The sequence below is a fragment of the Notothenia rossii genome, assembly GCF_949606895.1.
Source record: "Notothenia rossii genome assembly, chromosome: 7".
Taxonomy (NCBI): domain Eukaryota; kingdom Metazoa; phylum Chordata; class Actinopteri; order Perciformes; family Nototheniidae; genus Notothenia; species Notothenia rossii.
The window spans coordinates 47,079,370-47,096,160 of record NC_136905.1 but is presented as its reverse complement, the minus strand read 5'-3'; the positions used below and the strand labels follow the sequence as shown (position 1 = coordinate 47,096,160).

At 40.5% G+C, this 16,791-nt stretch overlaps 2 protein-coding genes across 2 annotated transcripts in view; one reads left to right on the top strand and one right to left on the bottom strand.

Moving 5' to 3' along the window:
• Positions 1–11,494, bottom strand: part of slirp (SRA stem-loop interacting RNA binding protein) — a 30,595-nt gene extending 19,101 nt beyond the window's left edge. The window contains exons 1-3 of the mRNA XM_079694057.1: positions 11,355–11,494; positions 1,460–1,518; positions 846–953 (exon numbers count right to left, since the gene is read on the bottom strand). Of these exons, the coding sequence (XP_079550183.1) occupies positions 846–953; positions 1,460–1,518; positions 11,355–11,421 (234 nt within the window). The 5' untranslated portion in view covers positions 11,422–11,494. The remainder of the gene's footprint in view (positions 1–845; positions 954–1,459; positions 1,519–11,354) is intronic.
• alkbh1 (alkB homolog 1, histone H2A dioxygenase) overlaps positions 11,434–16,791 on the top strand; it is a 27,595-nt gene continuing 22,237 nt past the window's right edge. Inside the window, exon 1 of the mRNA XM_079694056.1 lies at positions 11,434–11,616. Coding sequence (XP_079550182.1) covers positions 11,579–11,616 — 38 coding nt within the window. The 5' untranslated portion in view covers positions 11,434–11,578. The remainder of the gene's footprint in view (positions 11,617–16,791) is intronic.

Genomic DNA, 16,791 nt, shown 5'->3' with positions numbered 1-16,791 from the left:
GGTTAGTTTAGAAAGATCGATCCGATCTCCATTAAGAAAACACGCATTTTAAAAGGTTTTTCGCCTGCCGTCTTGTCTGCACACTTGTCAAAGCATCAATTCATGGTTTTTACTAACAGTTATCAGTATTTTGTTACTTCGGCATCATTTTGAAACGTGTATTACAATTAAATCACGGTAATATATTTTAATTTAGTTGTAGTTGGTTTCTTCCACAGTATTTACATGGATATAAGCCCCGCCCCCTCTCCAGCGTGTCCTGTTTGAATGACAGGAGTAAACACAGCTGACAGCCGCGGTGAAACTCCAGCGATTAGAGCGATGAGAATATTCGCATCGCGTCCGGTGTGAACGCAGCATAATGCAGTTCAGAGACCAGACCACTGCTCTGTCGCTTTTAAAGCAACTTCGAGATCTCAACAGTGTGAGGGGCACAAAGGCGGCCGTAGGACACACAATTATTTGTTGGGCATGACGTTCATACTGAGGGGCAACGACGGCCATGGCCGCCGTGAAATTCCTACCCTGGTCATCACGCATGACAATAGCGACATTTAGTTTAGCTGTGGTGATGCGCAGACATGACTGAAGTAGTTTGTTTATAGCCTAATAATCTTGTTGGAAAAATCATAAAGTGGTGTTCATACATGGTCTTATTTTCTGCAATAATTCTAAATCCAATGGAAAGATCCCTAATTATTTGTCGAGAGAGCCCTTGCCATGTTAACTTCCGTGTTGGCCTAGGAAAATCTATCATTACTGCACCAATCCATTAAGGAAGACTTTAACATCCCCATTACTTGATGATAAAGATATATATATATATATATATGTTTTAAAGGTACCTTTGCTCCCTCCAACGTGTGAGGGTCTTTCTGAAGTGCATTGTTCAGTCCTTCCTCTGTCGTGAATCCAACCCAACAGAAGCCTTTGTGGAACCCTGTTTCTTTATCCTGGTGAAACACACGCAATCCAGTAAGAAATTGCAGGGATGCTCAGAATGAAACCAAACGTGTTGATCTGTGGGATGGGTAACTCTCTCTGCATTTTGAAAACCATACTGAAGAAATTATTAAACTCATGGCTGCTTGTAAAGAATTAACATTTAAACATATAATATGTCTACATTTGAATAGTAATAAATGGATAGGAAAAATGTTCATTAGTAACAAATGGTTTTCTTCAGTAGTACAATTTCAAGAAGTTGTCTGTAGTTACATTCATCTATGTTGTCATTGCAAACAACACGTCTACAACCAAAACAAAGCTGCTTACAACCAGTGCTGCAAACAGAATCAAAGTTGCATATGGATATACAGAAATCAACTAATGTGCAGCATGAGCAATAAACTAATTGGTAGTAGAGTAAAAAGGGGTGAAGCTGGGATATGAAAGGGATGGATAGACCCAATCAATATATTAACAGTGAATAGTACATTCTAATGGTGTGGCAACTTACAAATGGAAGCAGACACTTCTTCACAGGACCAAACTGTGCAAAGTACTCCTTCATCTCCTCTGAAAAATAATAAGGAACATCTCATGTTTTCAGCAAATCACAAAAACCTTTAATTTAACAAATCATGTCTTGAGGCTTGAACTACAAAGAATGCTACAGTATTATTGAAGCGTGTCATTTGTATTTTTTTTGTATCAGGGTCAGTTTTTCAAGCACACCTAGCATAACTACTGTAGTCTGATATAACAATCCTGCACTAACTAGAGCCTTAATTAAGAACAGTGTTGGTGAAACTGATTTAGGCTGCAGCCACACGGAGATGATACGGGTCGTATCCGCTACAGTTCTCTATCATATAGACCAGGGCTATTCAATTAGTTTGGAATGTGGGCCGGTTGATGAAAATGATCCAAAGCAAGGGGCCGGGAAAAAGATGGCTTGAAATATGAGCAATCATATTAAGAGCTTTGGATGCAGTAAATACTACAACAGCATAGTGGAGTGCATATATTGTATTTAATTAAATCAAACAACATAGCCCCAAGACCTTTATAGATCTAAATGGCAAGTTCAGAAGGCCTATATGTGAAACTAATTTAACCATCAACATTATTTCATTTGATTTAATTTAGATCTAATCATTCACGCAGAGATGCTATAAATGACAGGAGTTGTCACTACAGTAGCTAGTAGGTGGGTTCGAAACCCGAGCCCGCCGAAGTGTTCCCCTCTATCTCTCAATTTAACACCCTCTCTGGCCCAAAAAAATAAATAATTATTTGATGATTACTTTTTAACATTATACTCAAAGGGCCTGTAAATATCACCACGGGGCCACCAATTGAATAGCCCTGATATAGACGGTTCGGCCTAGGGGTGGGCGATATTGAAAAAGATAATATCACGATATTTTTCAAGCTGTATCACGATAGACGATATTTATCACAATATTTTTCCGTGAAAATCCTACCCTGGTGCACTCGCAGTGAGAGCACATTCTATGACTGAGTGGCTTTCTGTATCACGATAGATATGATATCTCTGAAAAGGCATATCGTGGAGACCTAATATCGTCTCGACGATATATATCGTCATATCGCCCACCCCTAGTTCGGCCACACGAGGCCAACAGGGAAATGCAGAAACGATAACGATAACGAGTCACAAGGTGGGTAGATGTGCAGACACAACGCTCTGGGGGGCAAAACGGCCTATTCACCTCACACCACAGGTGTTTTTACCTGCTGCTTTGTTCATCTTTAGTCGCGGGTGAGGGAGAGGGGGGGTGGGGGCTGGGTCGGTGTGTAGCGTGCTACAGCAGCAGTCTGCTCTGCACGCAGGCTTCCTCCAAGTTTACAGTAAAACAAACTGGTGGTGTGACCAATGGCCATTTACAATTATTAATACTATTACTATTATTAGCATTAGTCTATATTTTGGTTGAAACTAAGCCAGAAAAAAAAAAAAAACCTAAATAAGAATTATATATATAAAAAAAAATATATATAAATAAAATTGATTTTTTTAAATAATATTCGATTATGGAGAATGTAACGAATATTTGAATAATCGAATAATCACTGGCATCCCCTAGTGTGAAGGTGTGTCAGAGTTCCCGTTAAACGGACTACGACCGTTAAAATATGCTGAAGACCGGCAAATCTAAATCTCTCCGGCAAAGTGTCCGTTCAAAAATAATTTCCGTTTAGCGCAAAACCGCATCAGTTGAGCAACTTGCGCCACTTATGTGACAGACAAAAGAGTATGTGACAGAAAAGAATAGTCAATTCTAATGTCTAACACTTAATATGGAGAAAGAGATGTCCTGTATGGGTTGATTGTGCGTTGATCTGTTGGTAATGCCTCGGGGTTCCGGTGGGAATGTAAACAAATGCATAATGCTGCGCTATACTTTGCGACGCTTATTGTTTAGGTGTCTTTTAATAAGCAGGTAGTCCTATCATTAGCTAGAACTAGCTAGATCTGATCGATATGGACATAAACGCAAGTAAAGTCTAATCTGACGGGAGAGAGAGATCAGCTGCTGCTGACGAGTCGACACGCAGCTCTGCATAATCACCTGCAGCGGTGAGCGGAACAAAACACACTTCAGGTTAGAATATCACACGTAGCTATTTTAATTATCTCTCAAACTACCGTAACTAGTTATAGATATGTTTAGTTTTACTGTCGGGTCACTCATTACTGATCCGCGAGCTGCATGATACTGACGGGCTGTCAGGAGAGGGAGAGAGCGCTCCGTTTATTATTCCCGTGTTATTATAAATTACTGTACACTTTTGAATAGTTAATCTACTATAATTAGTTTTTTTAATATCGAATCATATCAATTTGTTTTAAAGCACAATAAATAACAAAGAAGACCTTTGACCGGCACTTTTCTCATTTTGTCAGGAAGATTTAAACTTTAACGGACATGTTGACCGGCGAAAAAATATTCTAACGGGAACTCTGAGGTGTGTGTGTGGTACAGTGTGTAGGTGTGTGTGGTACAGTGTATAGGTGTGTTTGTTGTACAGTGCGTAGATGCGGTGGACAGACGGGTCTCAGTTGGTTTGGTGTCCTATGCTTACTTTTAATACAACTTTTGGCCCGTAATTTCAATTCTCCATTTCAGCGACCAGAGAGAGGGGGGGGGGGGGGGGGGGGGGGAAACAGTCACTGATTGTTTTACTTTATTATGAGAGTGCTCTCATACTTGTTTGATTCTGAAATTGTATATATTTATATAAATATATGTGTGTGTGTGTGTGTCCGCATCTGTAGCCTGTTATTGTCTCATTATACCGCACTGTGAATGAATCAAAGTAAATATATAAGTGGTCATGAACACATCTATCCATCAGACAGAGGGCTGCTGTGCCTCCTTTCATCATTAATGGACGTCTCTTTAAAATGACCGCTCAGAGGAGAGGAGTTCTCATTTCTCCAACCGCCTACTGCTTCCCCTCCTCTCTCCTTAGTTCCCCTCCTCAGTCCTCTGCTCGCATCTCCTGTGGGCGGGACTAATTCTCGAGGATAGGAGTCGAGGAGGGGACATTTGAGTATTGAGAAACATTACATTGCATTTAGCTGACGCTTTTATCCAAAGCGACTTACAATAAGTGCATTCGACCAGGAAGATACAACCTTGAAGAAAACAGAATCATATAAGTACATCAGGTTTCATAGAGCCAAACATTTCAAGTGCTACTCAACTGGCTTTAGAAAACCAGCCCTTTATTAGTATATAAATGCTTTGTTAGTAATTAAATCGCTCAAAATGGAGTCTAAAGAGATGAGTTTTCAGTTTGCGCCGGAAGATGTGTAAGCTTTCTGCTGTCCTGATTTCAATGGGGAGCTCATTCCACCATTTTGGAGCCAGGATAGCAAACCCACGTATTTTTGCTGACGGGAACTTGGGTCACCCTCGCAGTGCGGGTGCAGCGAGCTGTTTGGCTGATGCAGAGCGGAGTGCACGTGCTGGGGTGTACGGTTTAACCATGTCCTGGATGTAGGAAGGGCCAGATCCATTCGCAGCATGGTACGCAAGTACCAGTGTCTTGAAGTGGATTCTAGCAGTTACTGGAAGCCAGTGAAGGGAGCGGAGGAGTGGTGTGGTGTGGGAGAATTTAGGAAGGTTGAAGACCAGACGAGCCGCTGCATTCTGGATGAGCTGCAGAGGTCGGATGGCACATGCAGGTAGACCAGCCAGGAGGGAGTTGCAGTAGTCTAGGCGTGAGATGACGAGGGCCTGGACCAGAACCTGTGCTGATGTCTGGGTCAGCTGGGGACGTATCCTCCTGATGTTGTAAAGCGTGTATCTGCAGCAGCGGGTTGTAGCAGCAATGTTTGCAGTGAAGGACAGTTTGTTATCTAGGACCACACCCAGATTTCTTGCAGTCTGAGTTGGGGAAACAACAACCTCTCATGCATGCTCATGAAGTCTTCTTCACTGCTTTTGGTGTATTTTGGGCGGAAGTACAGCGCCACTTACAGGCCCGGCATATGTACTACAGCGTCTCCAGCGTGTTGAGCGGTCTCGTGTGGACGGACACGTTTCTGGTGCCGATTGCGTGTGGATGGAAGACTTTTTTGATATCGAATTTGGTTAGTTTTTGTTACCGTCTCCGTGTGTCTAGGGTCTTAGAGAAGTCTCAATTACTGAGGTTATAGTTTTGGAGGATGCTGTAGTATTAAACAATAAAGTTCACAGCAACACCATCTACAGCGTTATCTTTGATCAACACCTCTCGAAGACAATTTCCACAAAACCAACATTAGAAGCTTTTATAATGTGGGGTTTATGGCAGCATTGTTATATAAACTGTATTGGACTGGTTTTATCTAGGTGTAATTAGCGCAGTGGTGGAAAGTAACTAAGTACATTTACTCAAGTATTGTACTAAAGTAATTATTTCACATAATTACACTTTACTTGAGTATTTCCATTTAATCTTACTTTATAGTTCTACTCCAATTGAGAGGTAAATGGTTTACTTTCACTCCACTACGTTTTTTGTAATTTATTTATTTATATCAAACAAATTAGTCAAATTAGTCGCTTTTTGGCACCTCCTGCTTTTTTAACGTTGATTTGGGTGACTTGTGTAATTTGTGGAGAACCGAAGAGTTTTCATTTTGGGGGAGGGTGGGGGGGTCCGACTCACGGACTGACGGACTGACAAAAAATGCTTAAAGAGCAACTTGCAGGGTTTTTTTTTTACTAGATTTATGCTTAACCTTGCATGAAAATTACAATTAAATAAGTAAATGCAGGATTATATATGTTTTACTAGACATAAGGGCAGGAATTCAGAGGGAAAGGAGACGTTTTGAGCTCTACTAATATAAACTGCTTTTTTTAACGTCAAACGCGTCATATTACGTCACATGGGGAGCAACTTTCTCGGACTCCTTCTCTGCCCAATACGCGGTAGTAGTTTGTAGTTGGTTTGAGCGGTTGTGATTTAGTGAGCTGGTATTTTTTCGGTCATTTTACATTGAATTTCACCATTTGTAATCATGGTGAGCTGGAGTTTGTGCAGCCTGTCAGGACATTGAGTCCACAGTTTCCCTAACAGGAAAAGGACCGGAGCTAGCTTTCGTTCCTGGGTGCGTTGTGCTTGGAGCATCCACCTCCCTGCAGCACATACTCTCCACAGCTGAGGCCTATCAAACAAAACGTTTATCAGGAAACCGTATTACATCTCCCCCCCCCCCCTTCGTTCCTCTCTCTCTCTCTGTGGTGTGAGGTGAATCAGTGGAGATTGAGAACAGGGCAGCTGTCTTGGTGAGTGACCGGCGTTAGCTACAGTTAATGTTAGCTAACGTCAGTCACATCACATCACTGTTGATACTGATCCATAACAGAAACTAATGCGCAAGTATCAGCCGTATCTCGCGTACCGGAGGGGGGAGAGAGAGGAGCGAAGGGGGGTTCGCTACTCTCTCTCTCCCCTCCGGTACACAGCACCGTAAGATGTAATGTGGAGCTGCATTAGGTAACGTGAGATACGGCTGATACTTGCGCGTTCGTTTCTGTTATGGATCAGTATCAACAGTCCTGCCAGTAACGTTACTATATTATCAATACTACTTTAGTTATAGCCTTATTATATGATTGCTAACTTTACAATGTTGCGATGTGACTGATGTTAGCTAACATTAACTGTAGCTAACGCCGGTCACTCACCAAGACAGCTGCTCTGTTCTCCACTGGTTCTCCTCACACCACAGCTCCATTTCTCTCCGATGGCCGTTATTTCTTCTAATCCTTGGCTGCTCCTGGTCTCTTGCAGGCTCATAATTATAATCATATCCATTCAAATATATATTTTCAACCTCTTCTGTGTAGTGTTGTCACGATACCAACATTTTGGTTTCGATACCGATACCAAGTCAAGAATTGCGATTCCGATTATTTTTCGATACTTTTCTTAAAAAAAGGGAAAGTCTTAAATTTAATTATTGTGCTTTATTTCACACCAGAACCATAACACAAACTTTTAAACAATGAGAACAAGAAACAGAATAAATGACAATAATTCGTATTCAATCAAATTAAGCATCATCTCAAACTACTTTTTTGTTTTATAAAATATTTTTTTTAATATATTTTATTAACATGTACATGTCATGTAACATTAATATAAAAATAATTATTGACAAAATGTATATTGCAGATGTTAGCCACATTGATAAATTAGCTAAAAAGATAGCCATATTAGACAGTCATCATTGCCATTAATTGCCTCGTCAAACTAAGAAAACGTTCATTTGTCAAAAAATAAATTACAATTGTTTGACTTAGATTTGAGGGCATGGGCTTGAGCATGAGTTAATTATGTTATCTATCACAGCGGTTCTCAAACTGTGGTCCGGACCAATGGTGGTCCATGAGGGTACTGCAGGTGGTCCGTGGAAAAAAGCTAAATAAAATCCACTTTTTACTATCAAGGATTTTCGGGGATCACCTCATATGTGACTTTCTCTATCGAAATCCGTCGCATTGACCCGAAGACACATTTTGAGTTGTATACACTGTTGGAAAGAGGAGATTCCTAGCTTTCTAATGATATCAGGCACTCATCGGACATTTATGAGAAATCTCTAATGTCCGAGTGCAAGTGAATGCACCACAAGACACGAGCCTTGTACCCCTCCCCCGGCCCTGGCACTAGCGTGGAAATATGATTGGCGGCGATTTCATTTGAACTGGACGGCGCAAAACGAGAAGCATCCGGACCCAAGTACTGTACACGGAAGGAACGAGGTATTTGAAGTCTACAATGACAGAGAAGAGACTGTCAAGTTTGGCTGTAGTCAGCATTGAATCAAAACACAATAAAGCTTTGGATCTTGATCAGTTTGTGAGGCGTTTTGCTGAACAGATGGTAATCGCTGCATCATAACAGTGATTGACAGCTGATAGGAATAATATGATTGTTAATATTATCATATTAATTCAGACAAATATCGATGAGACAGTTAATTAATGTACTTATTGCAGCAGTCTGCATAGATTTGGTACCCCTGGTCCAAGAGTGAAACAAACTAATTCAGTTATTGTTCAGTTAAAATGCATTCAATTAGGCCTATGTCTGCCATCTTATATATTTCTATTTAAGGCTTTACTGATGTGACACAATAATGTCACCTATGTTATTGAGTTAAAATGTCAATATTTTGGCTTTCCAAGTTAACATTGATTGATATGACTGCGATTAAATCAGCATATACCTCTGCCAGGGGATGCCACCCCTCAAAATCTCCTGCCACCCCATGAATATCGTTCTAGATCCACCCCTGAGTAGGCTATATTTTTCATTTCGTTTATTTAATAAGTGAATTTAAGGACAACCTAGGGAATTTTTTTAGATTTAAATAGATTTTGAAAGTGGAGATAGAGAGAGAGAGAGAGAGAGAGAGAGAAGCAGCGCTGTCTGCTTGGTTGCAATACTGTTGCTCAAGCCTTTATGCAACTTAGGCCTATACATTGTTTATGTTACTCATATGCCTGTGTGTCCATGATTTTGAGTCTGTGTGTGTTGAGCGCAGCACCGTCTGCTTTTTGCAGTACAGTAACTAAAGTAGGATTAAGCATAGCGGTAGTTTTTTGTAGACCTGTCTGCCCGTTTTGTGAGTGCACTGCGCGCGTGCGCACTTGTGGCATTGTTTGGGATGACCTAATTAAAATACCGTCCGCCGTCCTCTTTGAGAAACATACACAACGCAGACAGACACCGGTCACAAAAGTATCAGATAGGCTTCAATTTTCTTTTGATTGTCTATAATTAACTATATAAAAATATCGCCATTTTAACACTAAGTTTATATATGTACTTATTTTTACGGTTTGCATATGAGGTGGTCCGCGAAGATTCTTGATAATAAATAGTGGTCCGCATAAACAAAAGGTTTGAGAACCCCTGATCTATCACATTCGCTAACCTTTCTGTCTTTAAGTTTAAGTTTGATGTGTTGGCTCCCTTGGTTTGCAGGGATCTAAAACATTTCTCACAGACAGGCCTCGTGGTGTCCGTAGGCTTGCCATCACTGTCAGAGATATAGCTAAAATACTTCCAAATTTCGCTTCTGACGTCTTTTTTGTCAAGAAGCCGAGGCGCAGCGGCAGTTGCACTCCCACTTGCAGCCATGCTTCTTGTTTAGTTTTCTCATATGCTCTGGCAGCTAGCGCGTGGCCGCGTGCACGAGAGAGGGGAGGGACCATAGGGACTTAGAACGTGCTTGAGAGGGGCGGGACTGCAGGCACGGCTGCAGTGCAGGGAGTGGAAGCAGAGCGCTGAACACACACGGCTCTTATTAAAACGGCGCTTTCTCACCGGAGTACTTTTCCCCGTCATTCTTAAAGTACCGATACTAATGAAACGGAGGAATCGTACCGTTTTTAACGGCAGGGTATCGCGGTATACCTTTCAAGTATCGGTACACTGTGCAACACTACTTCTGTGTCAAAACTAGCATTGTGATCCATGTTTATTCATACGTTAGACCGGCCGCTCTCCCCCATGTTACGTCACACAAGGGGGGTCACGTGGGGAGGCTTTTTTTATGCGGAAGTAAAAATGTCTTACAAAAACGACGCCAGATGTCACTGTAGTGTATATTTATGTATATGTTTTTGAAAATCTAGTGTATACATCATTTTCCTACACATTTCTTCTCTGGTGTCTCTAACCTGCAAGTTGCTCTTTAAGATCTCGCAAAAATAATTAAACAAGGGAGTGCCTGTTTTTCCTGGCCAAGGACAGGTTCCTTGAACACAACACGAGCGTATCATGTCATCACGTGGTGTAGTGCCGACGGAGAGCAACGGAACCCCGTTCCAGCAAATATTGCAGTACCCATAAGGAGCCGTACACATGCAGCAGTTTTTGCGTGGCTATGTCTTTAGTTGTAAGCCCAGTGGCGATCTGTTTAAGAGGTTGCTTTTTCTTTGCACAGCATGAAAGAAAGGCGAAATGAATGGGCTGTGATTTTAGTTTTTAGAAGCAGAGGTTGAGTTCAATCATTTGGACGGCCCTCGGAGGATGTTGTAAAAATTGAAATGGCCCTTGAGAGAAAAAAGGTTCCCCACCCCTGGTGTAAATAATAATAAAAACCCTTGATTTATAACTTAACATCTCTATCTCCTCTTGATCTGAGTATATTATAAAGAATAGCCAGTTAATTTAAGCTTTATAGCACAGGCCTTTGTCAGATGGTATATTACGCTGTTTTTGTTCTGCTTTGAATAGTTATCTATTTTTTCACCATACGTGTGTTTGCATCCCTGATAATACCTTTAGCTACTTTACAGATTTGGATTAATTATGTGAAATATAATCAAGTCTTAAATAAGACTTTAGTTCCACCTGGAGTAAATTCACAAACTACCCGGCCTGCAGTATACAAAGTCATTCAAACTAGCTAAACATTTACCAGCTTTGATAACACTTTAATGATCAATAATTATAAAACATATCATATATATTATTATGAAATTGACCAATCTGCACAATTACTACTTTTACTTTTGGTACTTAAAGGATATTTTGATGATAATACTTTTGTGCTTTACTTTAATAACATTTTGAATGCAGGACTTTTACTATTTCTTCTCTCTGGTACTTCTACTTTTATTCAAAATGCAAAAGAGTTATTCTCCCCTCTCTGGTAAACTGCATGACTGTGTTATAAGATGCCAATAGCATGAAAAAGCCAAGCTTGGACTGCAGACAGGTCCTGGTGTTAGCATGTTGGAGCTCATGCTGTCTGCTAGCCTCATCGAACAACAGTATAGAACCATGTTCGGAGTCACGTGAGTGGCTACACATGCATAACTATCTACGACTACTCATGTATAATTATTAGACAAATTGAATATGCTTACTGCCAGCTAAGGTCCATGGTATTTTAGACACGAAGACCTCGAACACTTTCTTAGAGGGCGCCGCCATGTTGTTTCTGTCGGAAAGCGCCGTAAGTGACGTCTGAGGTGAAAGTTCAACTACGTCACAGCCAAGATGGCAGCCTCCTCTGTGGTGCGTGGAGAAGACGCATTTAAAAAAGTATTCAAGTTTTACAAAAGAAAAAGTCCCCCGCCCGACTTCAACGATGTCACTGACTTTTCCAAAGGCTTACCCAGTGACAAGGTGAGGACTGAGGAAGGATGATATGTAACATGGCCGCACTCATGTGTTTAAAACCGTCTACACGTGTGATATGTTGTCCAGCTGTGTGCTTATATTATCCCAACTTTCAAAGAGGAATCTTTATTATGCGCAAGGTACTGTGCGTTTAATCTGGTCTGGTAATGGTGCCTTCTTGCGCATGCGTCAATGTTATGGTTGACTGTGAGAAGCTGCCATAAATTGACCTTGAATCCAGGATAAAGTCAATTTAGTCCAACACGATTAGATCTTGGTCTTTTTTTGTCACTGTTTGTTTTTAAAAGATGAACACCTGGAAAACAGTGATTTTAAAAGTGAATCTGCTTTACCCAGTAATTACTGCTGTGTGTGTGTGTGTGTGTGTGTGTGTGTGTGTGTGTGTGTGTGTGTGTGTGTGTGTGTGTGTGTGTGTGTGTGTGTGTGTGTGTGTGTGTGTGTGTGTGTGTGTGTGTGTGTGTGTGTGTGTGTGTGTGTGTGTGTGTGTGTGTGTGTGTGTGTGTGTGTGTGTGTGTGTAGATAGTTCCAGCAGTACTGGACCTTTCTGCAGTGAGTGACAGCGAGGCTGCCAGGGCTGGATTACAGCCGGTCAAATCCTGGAGGGCCTTTGGCCTGCAGGGCTACCCAGGTAACGCAGATAGGACAGGTGTCAAACACCAAGTTTAGACATACCCCTGAGCCAACATTCATTTCACTATTTTATTTGAAAGAAAGAACCACCAATCATTAACAAATGCAACATTTAGGGCCTGTATTCACTTGGCGCCTTTTTCGAGACAAGAGTCTTTATCAGTTGTTTCACATGTAGAGAGCACATGATGTTGCGTGTTGCTGCGTCAAAGAGAAGTGATTAATCCAGCTTATTTTTCTTATGGTATGTTAGTAACAGATGCTAAACAATTATTTGCCTTGCAATCCTCAAGAACGTTTGACGTCATTTGTGACCTCAACTGAACTCGCTGCCAAGGCTTTTCTCCATGTAGATAACAACAACGTTTCATTAGCCTTGTCCAAAATCACCTCTTTTGTTACTTTGTACATAGTGTGGAAGTTAGAGATACATTGAGAAACCAAACACAGTTTTATTTTTTGAACATCATCCTCACAGTCTCACACAGCTCAGTGAGAGCTGTATTCATTGTCTCTATCAATTCATAAGTCGGCTGAACCGGTCTTGTTTACTAATGTGGTATGATTTAATTGCAATATACGTATCAACAATGATGAAAACCCTGTATAAATGCAATGTCTTCAAGAAGGCAGGCAAAGCTACTTTCTGAATGGAGATTGGATTGATTAGTTTAGGCTAAGCTACCATTGTAGCTGGACTGTTACCTTTCAAAAATAGTTTCATATTATTATACATAAATAAAGCAGCATCTTTATTTGTCATGCCATAGAGCAGGGCTATTCAATTACACATTCAGTTGGGCCAGATTTTATAACTACAAAAGTCAGCTGGGCCAGACATTCAGCGGCCTGTAAAAAGCGGGTAATGACAAATTTTATACCAACACATATTACTGCAATGAAAAACATGCCATTTTTATTCATTGTTCATCCAAAAAAGGTACGTCAAAAAGTGCATAAAAACACAACAAATTAGCATTAATTTAACAGAATCTGAGGCATCTCAAAGTGCATTAAAACAAAAGTGCACAGTTGTAGCATTACATTTGTTTGCTTTAGAAGTCAAACATTCAGGTTCTTTTTTTTTAACCAGGCACATCACAAAGTGCACTTAACTGAATACAATAATAGCAGTCTTAATAAATGTCCTCACATACAAAATAATGCACATCAAAAAGTGCATTAACAAACAGTTAAAGAGCTCCAATGTAACAAAAAGAGGTAGTACTATAGCAATACTATTTTTTCACTTTTCAAGTAAAAACAAAAAAAATCATACGTTTGGTTACATTTGACCCAGACACATTACAAAGTGCATTAAAATGAATACAGAAATAACTGTCAAACCCTTCAGTGCACAAACCCATAGCACGGGATAAGGGTAACTACATATGAATGAATACTACACTACACGTCTACTATAGTAAACTAGGTGCTTACTATCACCTCATTTGTGATTTGTCATCGCTGACTTTCTCAATAGGAGAAGTGACATTTTTTGTTTTGAACAAGAGCAGTGATTTTTGGCTCATAGGATGTCAATCCTAAAACATTGGTGAAGAGTGCCGTCAGTCGGAGAAGCGAGTGATACTTTTTATTGAGTTCATGTGTGAAAAGCTTGATTCACATGTGTATGTTGATCCAAACATACTGAGCACACAGATCGCTACTTTCTGAACGTTAGGGAACTGCTGTTTTTTGACATCACTCCAAAACTTCGCTGGCCCGCTAGTACGCTGCTCTTGTGCCATCACAGATTAATGCATGTTCCCCTTGTCGGTGCAGGGGACCGTGTTGCGTTGTGGTTTGGTGGTTTCTATGCAACGCGGAGTGTTGCGTTCATGGTCTGTACTAGTGTGGGAATTTGGCCACGGGAGGCTGGGCCACTCGGGAGATGGTTCTGGGCCGCATCTGGCCCGCGGGCCGCCTTTTGAATAGGCCTGCCATAGAGCCTTTATGATTTGTACGCATACATTGGACAACAACAAACTTTGTCCAGTTTCTGTACAAATATGAGGTACTATAAGGCTCTGGGTCCAACAGCTGATGTTTTGTTATTAGTGACAACAACGTCAGCACATGAGTGACAACATGAGAAGAATCTCAACGCAGATTGGACAAGAAAGTGTCAAGTGCATTTCTGGCTTGAGTAAACACATTTTAACTCATCACAAGAGCTCCTTGCCATATATTCTTCAAGTCTGCAAGAAGGGTGATCCGCAACATCCCAAAATGTACCCCCATACTTACCAACACATTGCTCCAGGACCTCCAATAGGGTTTTGGTTAGGTTGAGATCAGGGGCCAAATTTCAAAAAATCATAATCACGATTATTTGGGTCAATAATTGATATCACGATTATTCATTGACCATTTATTGAACTTTAAAACAAATAATATTTTACCAATAAACAAGATCAACAAATATGTTGGAGCGCACTTCCAAAACCATACTAAACATATATTAATATGATAAATAAAAATAAATTAGACCAAAATAAATGAAATCAAATATGTTGCAGTGCACTGTCACAACCTACTGAAAACTCCTTAACATATAGCCAACATTTTGGTAAAACATATTCAACATATTCCACTCAGTTAAACGTTGAAGGCTGGCCAACCGTCATGGTCTAGAAGTAACAGGAAATAAATGTTGAACTACAATTTAAGACCAAATAAAAATGTTTTGGCCACCATGGCAAATGCTGGTAGGGCTGCTCATGTCATCTCTTAAAGATTTTTTTGCAAGAAACACCAGCCTGTTTACATGGTCTGGTTTCAGAGATGAGCGCAGGCAGGTGACAATATTGCCACCTGTACTGAAGACCCTCTCTGAAGAGGAACTTGTGGCAGTGCTGCCACATATGACACAGGAAAAAAATAAAAGACTCTGAACCCTTTCTTTGCCATTATATAAAAAATAGTGTTGCTACAAAAGTATAAATTAGGCTTACTAATAAGACAACTCAGATCTGAAGCTACACAGGAATCTGCTGCCAAAGTGCAATAAAAAAGACTAAATTAATAGAATCAAACCCTTTTTTGTTGCATTTTATTAGAGTATAAAAAGAAATGCCTTTAAAATAGGATGCAAGCAACACTAGTTTCTTAACCTGAATTGATAATAGACTATAATCAATTTAAACAGAACAGATCTTAATGTTTGCATTCTTATACCATTTTGTACAATAATTATAATGAATAAGTTCAAACAAACTAAAACTTACAGCTGATTAATAACGGTATCTAACTTGAGTTTTTATTATATCAAAAACCTGTTGAAATGCTACTGTTATTTCTACTGTCCCCCAAAAGCGCGTGGGCAGCCTCCAGGAATGTTTCTTTCACAACTTCGCCCTTTGAAAGACTTCATGTGTTTCGCAAGAACGTGACTGACACGATAAGATGCTATGGTAGCAGCCTTGCTCTTGTTGTTGGGCCGGGTGAAAATGGACTGCTGTGCATTTAGCTGTCCTTTCAGGTCCCTCCCTTTTGGGAGCGTAGGGCAGAATTAGGAGGGAATTCCTTCTCGTAGCTTTTGTGCACTGTTTTGAAATGCCGCTCCTAAATTACCCTTCTTCGATAAAGCCACACTCGCATTGCAGATGAGAAAGATGGACTTTGAATTGGAATAGATACAAAAATAATCATCCTCCCACTCTGAGTGAAAATTATATATTTTGGGCTTTTTTGCTTGTGCCATAATTGCGGTGTTTGTGCGGACTGTCACTCCTGGTTGACACGGACAACGTCAGCGAAATAGTGCCCACTGCCCACCAGCCACGCCCCGACACATGCGGTGACGCCGGCCAATCACAAAGTTTTGATGCGTTCAAGTGCATTATTCTGGCACAGGAAGATTATCTTACAGGACATTAACGATAAAACACAATATTGTTGTTCTATTTTTAGACACATCTCGCGATCGACTGGGAATCTCTCTGCGACCCTTCTTTTTAACGAGTTGCTGCTCTTGTTCTGACATCTTCGCTCTCGCTGAACACTCACAACACATGTCACTGCCACGTGGCCGAGTGGGCTTTTAGGGAGGGGCGAAAGCGCACCCAGCTAAATAATCGTATTTTGTCAATTATGCTGTTTTCATAATCGTCACAAGCCGTAATCGCGATTAAATACGATTAATTGCACAGCCCTAATCCACACTGAATGTTTTCGTATTTAATGAGGTAATATACGTACATACACTGGGAAAAAAGTGCTATACATTAAATGCACATACTCAATCGCATATAAAGGCAATGCAAACAAAACACACGGTCAAATAAATGAAATGTGCATATTCGTGCACATTTTCAACTTGACCATCTGCTAGCTAAGGCTACCGGAAGATCTAAAATCCTTCAGATTTATACAGAGAGTCAAAGTAAATATATGTATATCATTTTATTTTTATAAAGCATAGACTCAGGGCTGCCAACACTCACGCATTGAGCGTGAGAGTCACGCAATTAACCCATATCTCACGCACTCACGCCGTCGCCACACTTGCCTTTACTCACGCTAAAT